At 44.6% G+C, this 12,423-nt stretch overlaps 1 protein-coding gene across 4 annotated transcripts in view; it reads right to left on the bottom strand.

The window, feature by feature from the left end:
- Positions 1 to 11,768, bottom strand: part of LOC116970261 (collagen alpha-6(VI) chain-like) — a 324,046-nt gene extending 312,278 nt beyond the window's left edge. The window contains exons 1-2 of one of the 4 annotated variants that reach the window (XM_033016947.1): positions 11,458 to 11,768; positions 6,055 to 6,155 (exon numbers count right to left, since the gene is read on the bottom strand). In XM_033016947.1, the coding sequence (XP_032872838.1) occupies positions 6,055 to 6,151 (97 nt within the window). In that variant the 5' untranslated portion in view covers positions 6,152 to 6,155; positions 11,458 to 11,768. Of the gene's footprint in view, positions 1 to 6,054; positions 6,156 to 11,181; positions 11,328 to 11,433 lie in introns of those variants that run through there. The other 3 variants (XM_033016955.1, XM_033016943.1, XM_033016938.1) reach the window with 3 other exon arrangements.
- Between the last annotated feature and the right edge of the window lie 655 nt (positions 11,769 to 12,423).

Consider the following 12,423-nt stretch of genomic DNA (forward strand, 5'->3'; position numbering starts at 1 on the left):
AAACAAAGGTTTGAACAAAATTGCGTTCCCTGCAGTCATAACAGCAAAAAAAACAAAACTCACAATTAACACAATTTACACAAACATCCATCACAGTGAATCTCCAAACCTCCTCACTGTGATGGAAGGCAAAAGTCTTATCTCTTCCCTGTTCTTCTCCTGCGGTCAGGCAGTCAATTTGCTGCATCGAGGAGATTGAGACTCTTGATGTTAAAGCCCCCGGCGGGCGATGGTAAGTCCCGTGGCCGATTAAGCCGAGCCGGACGATGTAAGGCCCTACGACAGGCCGATTCAAACCTCGCGATTCAGGGCGGGTGAAGTTGCTGTTGCGGGAGCTCCCGAAAATCGGTCTCCTACCAGGGACCTGCGAGCTCATAGAAACATAGAAACGTAGCTCCCGATGTTAACGTCCACAGGGCCTGCGGCCGAAGCCTCCAAAGCTCCGAAGTCAGGTTGCAGCCGCAGCACCACCACAGCCTCCAAAGTCAGCCAGCTCGGTGATGGTAAGTCCACAGGCTCTGCAACCGGAGCCATCAGATCGATTCCAGTTGGAGGCCGCCAGCTCCACGATGTTAGGCCCCAGCGAAACGGAGACACGACAAGGAAAAGGTCGCTTCCCCGTTCAAGGAAGAGATTTAAAAGTCTCCCCCACCCCCCACATACTATAAAAATAAACCAAAATCATACTCCTATCAAGACAAAAAAAAGACAAACGGACTGCAGGTGAGCCGCAGCTGCTTAGTATCGCCGCCACTTCCGGAATGCGGTCTGACCAACATCGTATACAACTGCAACACGACCTCCCAACTTCTACACTCAATACTGGCTGGTGAAGGCCAAAGTGTCAAAAGACTTTTTGACCACCTTATCTACCCACGACTCAACCTTCAAGGAACCACGCACCTGTACTCCTAGATCCCTCTGCTCTACAACACTACCCAGAGGCCTACCATTCACTGTGTAGGTCCTGCCCTTGTTCGACATCCCAAAATGCAACACCTCACACTTCTCTGTTTTAAATTCCATCAACCATTCCTCTGCCCACCTGGTCAATCGATCCAGATCCTGCTGCAATCTTTCACAACCATCTTCACTATCTGCAAAACTATCACTATTGGGCCCATCGTCTACTCTGCCATTCATCATAGCTGATCTATCTATCCCTCTCAACCCCACTCGCCTGCCCTCTTCCCATTACTTCTCACTGCGATTACTTCTCACTGCGATGGCAAAAGTCTTATTTCTTCCCTGTTCTTCTTCCGTGGTCAGGCAGTCGATGCGCCGAGTAGATCGAGGCTCTTGATGTTAAAGCCCCCGGCAGGCCATGGTAAGTCCCACGGCCGATTAAGCCGCGCCGAACAATGTAAGGCTCTGCGACAGGACTTGGACAAGCTAGATGCAGGAAAAATGTTCTCAGTGTTGGGCGAGTCCAGAACCAGGGGCCACAGTCTTAGAATAAAGGGGAGGTCTGAGGTGAGAAAAAACTTTTTCACCCAGAGAGTTGTGAATTTATGGAATTCCCTGCCACAGAGGGCAGTGGAGGCCAAGTCACTAGATGGATTTAAGAGAGAGTTAGATAGAGCTCTAGGGGCTAGTGGCTTCAATGGATATGGGGAGAAGGCAGGCATAGGTTATTGATAAGGGACGATCAGCCATGATCACAATGAATGGCGGTGCTGGCTCGAAGGGCCGAATGGCCTCCTCCTGCACCTATTTTCTATGTTTCTATGTTTCTAAGTCTTTGAATGTCAAGAGAAGGGTTCTCCTGTTTGAAGTTATTCTGAGTATTACTTGCCACTCTCAGGTACATATCGGAAAGTTTGGGTCTCAAGGTGACATTTCATCAGACCAAGTAAAATTGAAATCAATGACAATAAGTTATTCCTTAGGTTGGAAACATACCCCAAAAAAAGGGAATGTTCCTATAAATCAGAAACATTTCAGTCTTGAGACTTCAAGCAAAAGTTGTCCACAGCTTAGTCATCAGCAGCTGCTCCATTAGTGGGCCCTCTTCTATGTAAGGTTGACCAGTGTGGCTGTTTGCAAGTGGTGGCATTGTGCTTGCTTCACAAATATTCAGATAAGGATGCAATCCAGGCGCACATTCATGAAGAACAAGATAATATTCAGCCTTTCCCTGACTCTCAGTCTGAAGAAGGGTCTCGACCCGAAACATCACCGATTCCTTTTCTCCAGAGATGCTGTCCAGAGCGGGTCCAGCTGCCTGACCCGTTGATTTACTCCAGCTTTTGTGTCTATCTTTGGCTTAAACCAGCATCTGCAGTTCCTTCCTACACAATATTCATTTGTGATCTGCAAGATGGTAATGATCCATGACAGGCTAAAATGCCAGGTGTTATAGACAATAGACAATAGGTGCAGGAGTAGGCCATTCGGCCCTTCGAGCCATCACCGCCATTCAATGTGATCAAGGCTGATTATCCCCAATCAGTACCCCGTTCCTGCCTTCTCCCCATATCCCCTGACTCTGCTATCTTTAAGAGCCCTATCTATCTGTCTCTTGAAAGTATCCAGAGAACCAGCCTCCACCACCCTCTGAGGCATAGAATTCCACAGACTCACAACTCTCTGTGAGAAAAAGTTGTCTCCTTCACCAGAAAAGAGCCCAACCACTAACACAACTGTCCTGTCCCCCATCTCCTGCCCCCAACTCTGACATTCAACGGCATTTCCAGAGCTGAATCACCAACCATCAATCTCCTGGAGATAGTATTAAGCAGGAAATTAGCTCAGTATGTAGCCATAAAAACAGGCTAGGGTTTGGGTGGCCTGTGCCAAATGTTTAACCCCAAAATCTTGCTAACAACTAACAGGCACAGGTGTAATGGAACACTCTCTACTTGTAATCCAACTTCATCCCTAAAGCTCAATCCTATTTGGGACAAAACAACACATTTGATCGGGATATCATCCACCATGTCAAACATCCATTCCTCACACCACCACAATATTTTCCATTTGAAAAATGTTCACTAATATTAAGTCTACTTCAGCAGCACCCTCCAAACCATTAAGATATGCCAATGGGGAAAATAAGGGCAATTGCCTGCAAGTTATTCCCCCATGACTTACACCATGCTAACTTGGAAATTGTTCACTGTTAACTCATCAATTATGGTCAGAACCATCTAACTCCTTCCTTGTAGTCAGTACAGCAGAATTCCTTCACCCAATGTACTGGGGAATTCCCAATAATTCAATACCAACATTATGCTGGACTTTAGAGCTAGGCTTTGCTCAACTCACATGAGTGATCAAAACGAAAACAGTCAAACAGGTGTTGCCCAGCCTTTTCCAATGGAAAAAAAGACTGGAAATAAAATCTTCTGTGTTCCACAGCTCGTGCACAGATTTGGATTTGCATTGTGTAATTAGCACCAGTTCCCCATTTGGTCAGTATAAGTAATTACCAGTTGAATGAACTAATCCTTTCCTACTCATTGATGTGGTTATAGCACGATTCAACTAAAATTATAGTTTAATGTGGGAGTTTGCACGTTATTAACGGAATTAATATCTTGCAGAGATTAGATTGAAGTTCACATATTGCAGAGATTGGATTGAAGTTCACTAAAATGGCAATCTTGGAGCAGAGACATTATTCTGTGGGGCTTGGTACAAGATGTAACTTCCAGGACTGTTGTTTATCATAAGGGTGGAGGCAGGGGACTGTGAAAGCTGTGTTTGTGTGAAATCTAGTACAAAGACATTTCTATGGTTGCTGTGAACAATAGGCTGCCTGCACAGCATATTAACCCTTGCGGCTCTCTCACCCTGGATAGCTGTTTTCAAAGGGCAACCGCCATTCTTAAATAGATAAAATCAAAATGCTGGAGGAACTCAGCGGGAAGGGCATCTTCTCTGGAGAGAAGGAATGGGTAATGTTTCGGGTTGAGACCCGTCTTCAGACTGAGAGTCAGGGGAGAGGGACGGCAAAATGAAATGTGGAAAGGCTCATCGTTAGCTCAGGGGAAGGTGACAAGGAGGCATCCAATCACTCACAGAGGGGGAGCAGGGAGAGAGGGTGTTGCAGAACTCTCATCAGAGAGAAGAGAACATCTTCAAAGTAGGCATACCTTGAGGAGATTTTGCAATGGAACAGACTGAATGTGTAGGAAAGAACAGCAGATGCAGTTTACACCGAAGATAGACACAGAATGCTGGAGTTAATCAACGGGACAGGCAGCATCTCCGGTGAGAAGGGATGGCCGTTGTTTCGGGTCGAACACTTCTTCAGACAGAGAGTTAGGGGAGAGGGAGTCTAAAGATATGGAGGGGAAAGGTGTAAAAATGACAGATCAAAGCAGACGTAAAAAGGAAATGTAGGATAGAACATGTTTTGTTAATTATGATTTGTTCAGATTTTAATTAAGGTCGACAGATATTTTAATGCTTTGCTCTGATGTCATATAACCGTTGTGCTTGAATAAAAAGTTTTAAAGCGCTACGACTGGACTCGGCAAATTATTGAGAATTTAGTGCGCCTACACTTAACGTGGAAATCGCTATCAAAACATGGGGGGGACACACCATTTTTTGGCGGCCGCACACACGCACGCGCATGCGTGCGCACACACGCACACACACACACACACACACACACACACACACACACACACACACACACACACACACACACGGCTTCGGCGGCCTCGGCCGTGGGCCCTGTGGACGGTAACATCGGGAGCTGACCTGGTTGGTGACCGACTCCGAACTCCAGCAACAGTAGCTTCGTCCGTCCCGAATCGAGGGGCTTGAATCGGCCTGTTCGCGGGGCCTTTCATCACCCAGCGGACATGCCCCCGCCCCCCCCCCCCGTCCCCCCAGGATTTCCGCCCATGTAATTGTATGGCTGTGTCACTTGATTTGGGGTATTGAGTGCTGTTCTGGTTACCCTATCACGGGAAGGATATGTGGGCTTGGCGAAGGTGCAGAAGTGATTTACCAGAATGCTGTCTGGATTGGAGGATATTGGCTTCATGGTGAGAGTGAACAAAATTGGATTGATTTTTTTCTGATCACTCAATATAGTCACCATTCACTGTAAGAAAAAAAGCTGCTACTCTGGACTCCTTTAAATCTTTCCTCTCTCAGCTTAAAACAATGTTCTTTAGTTTGAAATTCTCCTACCCTGGAAAAAGGCTCCGACAGTTCTCCTTATCTATGCTTTCGGTTTTACAAACCTTACTCGTTCAGCCCTCAGCCTCCTATGCTCCAGGGGGAAATATCCCAGCCATTCATTCCTTCCTTATAGCTCAAGTCTTCCATGATTTATTGTTACTCATAATACAAATATATATCTAAAATAACAATGCACAAAGATTGTGAAATAAGAACTTTGCACCAGCCATAAATATGAAGGTAACATGAGTTGTCTTGTATATATAATACCATTAGAGGTCCAAGCATTATATCTGCTTCAATTCTTAACAAATATGATGCACTAATTAATGTCTTCAAACAAAAGACAATTTCAACAGGGAAGAATTAGAATCCTTCCACATGCAGATTTGAGAAATAGTTAATCGACCACATATTTATGAATAGACTAAAGTAAGGAAGTACACAGAGTTATATTTTGATATGAAACATCTGAGCAGGCATCAAGGAGAGTTCCAGCTGGGGCAGTGGAGTAAATTGTCCCAAAATTCATGACCAAGAAAGTGCTTTAAATAATCTTCAGGGAACCATTTGTTCTGCATGTGTGCATTCCCCGATCACAATGTTTGCCACTTGACATTTAACAGCACCCACTTATCTCATAACGTTTCAATGAGTTCCAGTTTCTCAAACCAACACGAACTCCAATTACACGGATGTAACGCAAAACTTGCATTCCCTGGACAAGTTTCCATCGGAACACCAACATGTGTTTGCCTGTGCCACATGTCTAATTTATTACGCAAGGCTACATTTTTTTTTGAAGTCTACATGTATTAAGACACTTAAAATTAAATAAATTTGTCAAACCTACGTATCCATTTAATGAATTTAAAATATGTTTATAAAATCCATACACAAATAGCTACATACCAATCCGTTGAGAGTTGGTAACGTATACCATTGCAGTTAGAAGGAATACCACCACAGGTACTTTAAAAATCCCCATTTTGACTGAATTCCAAGGCATTTTCCTGAAAAAGACACATTATATAAATAGATTAGCGTTGAGTTTATTGAAGTAATAAGGCTGGAACATCACAGAAACAACACAGATTTATACAATGCATTTAACATAAACATCCCAAAGTATCTCATAGAGAATAAAATTCAATACCAAAATTAAAGGAAGCAATTTTACAAAATGATTAAACCATGGACAAAAGGATGGTCTTTATATATCTGTTGTGCTGCTGCAAGTAAGACAGACCAATGCAGATATATTCATCGTAGAAGTTAATAATCATTAATACAAGTTGAGCTGATTTAATGCAACAAATGCTACAGAAACTTGATTTGAAAGATGCAAATATTAACTTGTGTGAACAACAGGCATTGATTCACAAGATGACAACACCTTAAATCCAGGTCATACGTGGTAGGAGCAGAATTAGGCCATTCGGCCCATCAAGTCTACTCTGCCTTTCAATCAAGGCTGATCTATCTCTCCCTCCTAACCCCATTCTTCTGCCTTCTTCCCATAACCCCTGACACCCATACTAATCAAGAATCTATCTATCTCCGACTTTAAAATATCCATTGACTTGGCCTCCACGGCCTTTTGTGGCAAATAATTCCACATATTCACCACACTCTGACTAAAGAAATTCCTCCTCGACTCCTTCCTAAAGGACCATCCTTTAAATCCGAGGTGATGACCTCAGGTCCTAGACTCTCCTTCTGGTGGAAACATCCTCTCCGCATCCACTCTATGCAAGCCTTTCACTATTCGGTAAGTTTCAATGAGGGTTCCGCTCATCCTTCTAAACTCAGAAAGGAAAGAGAAGTTGGAGAGGGTCCTTGCTTTATTTCGTTGGTGTTGGGAAATTATGGCAGAGCGAGAGCAATTCATTATAACAACAGGATAATTCTGTAGTTAACACTTTAGTGGAAATAAGGTTAAGAGAGCAGGACCTTTAGGTCAAGAGAGTGAAAAAGTCACAAAATGTCAAAGGTGGTAGGAAGGAGTAAAATAGGCTGATTCCGTTAACAAATAGAAAACGTTGATGGTGATGGAAGAGCAAAAGAGATAGAAAGAATGGATTGAATTGTCACAATTATTGTTACAAATAAATACATATATTCTTCGGACAGTGGAAGTGAGGCCAAAATGGGAGAGAAGAATGTAAGGAAACGGTTATCAGAAAAACAAAATACCATGCGCAATTCAGGAAAAAAACAATAGTGAACGTTTTTGCACAAAACAAGGTTGATTGATATATTCCAGCTAGAATTGGTCATTATTGTTAACCCAGTTTTGTATGGAGTATATTCATAGAAACATAGAAAATAGGTGCAGGAGTAGGCCATTCGGCCCTTCGAGCCTGCACCGCCCTTCAATATGATCATGGCTGATCAATTTGTTACACATTGGACCAATTCAATTTGTTACACATTGGACCATGAAATAAAGGGGGAAAGATGGGTGTATTGGTTTTATGACAGCAGAGAGCAGGGAAACCCTGAATTTGCTCTTAACTGCTACTTTAATCCTCCATCCTATCCCCATTTTGACTTATCTGGCTGTGCCCTCCGGCACTATTGCAACGAGGCCCAATAAATGCTTGGGGAATAGCACCTTTCCTCTGGGCACAGTGCAGCCTTCTGGATTCAATATCAAATTCTACTTCACTGATACTTAAGATACTTCACTGATATTTAACTGGCTACTTAAATATCCCTGCGTCCGCACCTTGTCACACGTGTTCCCTTTGTCCATCCCTCACTCCACATTCACTCAACTTGGTTTTCTCTCCTTCCCAACTTTAGCAAAGGGTCTTCATGTCGAAATGTATAGGGAGGAATTGCAGATGCTGGTTTAAACCAAAGATAGACACAAAAAGTTAGAGTAACTCAGCGGGTCGGGCAGCATCTCTGGGGGAAAAAGAATAGGTGATGTCTCGGATCTGAAGAAGGGTCTTGGCCCGAAACTTCACCTGTCCCTATTTCCCAGAGAAGCTACCTGACCCGCTGAGTTACTCCAGCCTTTTTTGTGCCCATCTTCATGTTGAAACGTGATTTGTTTGAAACACACATCACGTAGTTAGAAGACCAGCGGGCGGAGGTTTGCTATATTTTAATTGAATTTACTGCCAGGTCTACACACTGCGGGGAGGCGGGAGATGAAATCTTTGAATGTGGATGGATAACTCCGCGCCTGCGCATTCTAAGTGGATTTATTTTTAATTGCCTTTCAAGCCAGGCTTTGGTTTTATTCCTTGTTTTTGTTTATTCGCACACACTTTCCGTGTGTGAGGGTGTGAGAAGTCCATGCCGGGTGCCGGCCGGCCACTGCCGCTGTTCTTTCACAACAGTTGCACATCAGACTGTTGGGAGACGGAGCTCAGGGTTCACCTCCTGAGCTGCTTTGGTGCCCAGGCGTGAGTTGAGGTGGAGGGAGGTTGGGGAGGCATCATTAATCTGTCTGGGGTGACAAGGTTAGGCTGGGATATTTTTCTGCTCTCATCTCTCTCTTTCTGTGTGTGCCTTAGCAGGGGGGAAGAGCGGTCTACCTTGCTGGGGCACAAGACCTCTGCCGCCGGCCCCTTGCAACCATCAACTTGTTTGTTCCTTTGATGCGCCTAATCTGCCCTGCTCCCATCCCAGCCCTGCCCCAGCTCTCTGCCCCATTCTCTTGGAAAAGTCGTTGCCGCCGCTGTAACGAGGAGGGGTCTGGCTGGCTGGCTTAGTGGGTGGGTGGGTGGGCGGGCAAGGATGGGGAGCGGGTACAAACCACCGAATCCATTCTCAAAAGTCGGGCAGAGCCGTGTAGAACTCACGTTTCTCTCTGCTTCATATACGTGGGAATTCCCTCAGTATGGTCACATTTCGCGCGTCCCGACCAGTGTTAACTCAGGCCAAACCCACGAGTTACTCACGAGTCACTGCGGTAAACTCACGGGCTACTACGGTATTACAACGAGTTTAAAGGTATCAACATTTTCCATCAAGAGTATATTTGACTCGTGGAAATCTTTCAATATGTTGAAAATTTTTCACGAGTTAACACGTTTCCCGAGTACCTTCCGTTAGCGTTACGAGTCACTAAGTTGCGTCCACGAGTTCCGACGTTCCCACTACGTTAATTCTACGCGATCACCACGTTTGATTTGTTTTTAACTCGGGATCACTCGTGGGTGGACTCGCACCGTGAGACAAGGATTTAACTCATTTCTATCTACAGATGCCTTAGGTGTAGGGAGTGTTCCCGGTACTTTCTGGTTGAATTACTTTCCCAGCAACTGCAGTTCCCATGTTTTTTTTCAGTTGTTTGTGTAACAGAAATAAACGGCATGGATACAGGCATTTTATTCTTGGTCATACACAGCCCCGAGCAAATACTTTGAACTTAAGCACCAAAAGGACGGATATGTTTGTAAACTGCGGTTTATCCTCTCAGGAGCTGCTGGTGGAATTCGTGATTTAGAAGTTGATTTCGAGTTGAATTAACTCTAGTGAATGGTAGTTAGAAAAAGATCGGCCAACTATCTTTAACGCCGACACCGGATACAATTGATGGACCAGTTATGAGTAGGAAGGACCTGCCGATGCCGGCTTACACCGAAGATAGACACAGAATGCTGGAGTAACTCAGTGTGGTCAGGCCGCATCTCTGGAGAGAAGGAATGGATGACGTTTCGGGTCGGGACCCTACTTAGACATAGGCATAGAAATTAGGTGCAGGAGGAGGCCATTCGGCCCTTCGAGCCCGCACCACCATTCATTGTGATCATGGCTGATCGTCCCCTATCAATAACCCGTGCCTGCCTTCTCCCCATATCCCTTGACTCCACTAGCCCCTAGAGCTCTATCTAACTCTCTCTTAAATCCATCCAGTGACTTGGCCTCCACTGCCCTCTGTGGAAGGGAATTCCACAAATTCACAACTCTCTGGGTGAAAACGTTTTTTCTCACCTCAGTCTTAAATGGCTTCCCTGGTTCTGGACTCGCCACACATTTGGAACATTTTTCATGCATCTAGCTCCTTTTATAATTTTATATGTTTCTATAAGATTACCCCCTCATCCTTCTAAACTCCGGTGAATACAAGCCTAGTCTTTTCAATCTCTCCTCATATGACAGTCCCGCCATCCCAGGGATCAATCTCGTGAACCTACGCTGCACTGCCTCAATCACAAGGATGTCCTTCCTCAAATTAGGAGACCAAAACTGTACACAATACTCCAGATACTTGGGTCAGGAAAGAGGGAAACTAGAGGCATGAAAAGGTATCGCTTCAGTCCGAAGCCGGTCGGAATTTGGTCGTAGAAATAGGGCGAGTGAAGACAATGTTCTCGCCGTATTCAAGTTCAAAGGGTTATTAATCCAAACTTTAAACGCGTGCTCCACATCTCTCTCTCTTGGAAAGCAACAGTTATTTTCGCCCTCTGGCTCCTCAGTAAGAAGATCGCGCCCAAACAAACCGATCTCCGTTGTTGGGAATATTAGAGGAGTTTTCTCCTGTACAAGAGAAACCCCTCTAATATTCCCAACAACGAAGGACAACCCCACAGTTAACACCGAAGGAGGGAAGAGAGGTTTACACAGGCAGATGTGAACATACAGGAATCCGGATCCCAAACATTCCAAACATTCCTTCTCTCCAGAGGTGCTGCCTGTCCCGCTAAGTTACTCCAGCATTTTGTGTCTGTCTATCTGCGGTGTAAACTAGCATCTGCAGTTTCTTCCTACACAACCCGTATCCTCTGCTGGCTCACGAACAAAAAAGAACCGTTGTCACTCAGTATAGAAACACTTAAATGGACAATAAAATTAAGTATTTAAGAAGGAACTGCAGATGCTGGAAAATCGAAGGTACACAAAAATTAAGTAATCCAGCATCCTTGACAATTCAGTATCTAATTAAGTGTTAATGCAGTATCCTTGACTGGCAAATGGCACTTTCCAATATTTGTATCGTCGTACAGTTTTATAAAATAAAGGTGCAGCGAGATAATTCATTTCAAATGAAAGCCCATATTTGGACATGAATTTACTTACAGCATTAGAGTTTGTATTTCCCTGAGTAAACCTCTAAACAGCAAAGTGAAGATGTATCACCAGGATTTAGATCTTTGCAACTGTGGCTGAATTTACAATTTAAATCAAGAAAAATATAAAGTTGACTCGCGCCGTTAATTTAAACCTTAACCAGTTCGTAGCACAAAGCAGATGACATCGCGGGAGGTTCGTAAAGATTGTACAGAACAACGAAAGTTCAATCACCGTACACTTTATTCTGCAAAAACCCACCCGGTATACGGGCGTTTCACATACAATGGTTACTCACTAGGACATCAGGGGGAACTCGAGCAGTCCCTGCATGCCAAAGCTTCTTGCAACCTTGAAGCAGTTGCAATGTTTCACGTTAATAAAGTGCTCTAAGCTCCACCTTCCTCACCACAATACCATTCGGCATTTCCCAATGCAAGGAGGTGGCGATAATATCTCCACCGTGGTTGAAAATCTGACCGCCCTTAGTTGCCCTGAATTCCCTTGAGTTGTCAAATAACCGAGCGTGCTCCAGCTGGGAGCTGACACCCTTGGCTTTTCACAACTTGAAGAGTTTGCAGAGAGGAAGAAGGGCTGAGGTTTGTCTGACCTGTGTTGCCACTGACTCAGTCAGACATTTGTGACGAGCTAACACAAATCGTTCAAATCTGTGGGGATTCAACTTCACTTTCCGAGATATTGGTTTGGAAGGGGAGGGGGGGGGAGGGGGACGCGGCGAAATGTTGGGTCGTAAAGAGAATTTGGAGGTAATAAAATAACAAATATTTCCTCTTGTGTTTCTAAGAGTTGATAAGAGGGAGGGTTTAAAACTTCATAAGTGATAGGAGAAGAATTAAGCCATTCGGCCCATCAAGTCTGCCCCGCAATTCAATGATGGCTGATTTATCTCTCCCTTCTAACCCCATTCACCTGCCTTCTCCCCATAACCCCTGACACCCGTGCTAATCAAGAATCTATCTCTGCTTCAAAAATACAAATGTATGCTGATGTTTGTTGATGCTGCCAACCGTGCCTCAACAACTTGGTGCTGCTGTGCATCTGTGTACCACTGTTAGGCAGATTGGATATTTCTGCACATGGATGAATGCAGATTAAACGGGCCTGCTTTGTTCTGAAGAAAGGTCCCGGTCAGAAACTGCGGCCATCCATTCCCTGCACAGATGCTGCCCAACCCACTGAGTTAAACCAGCACTTTGTGTTTCGCTCAAGATTCCAGCATCTGCAGTTCCT

Source organism: Amblyraja radiata, chromosome 2 (genome assembly GCF_010909765.2).
Source record: "Amblyraja radiata isolate CabotCenter1 chromosome 2, sAmbRad1.1.pri, whole genome shotgun sequence".
Taxonomy (NCBI): Eukaryota; Metazoa; Chordata; class Chondrichthyes; order Rajiformes; family Rajidae; genus Amblyraja; species Amblyraja radiata.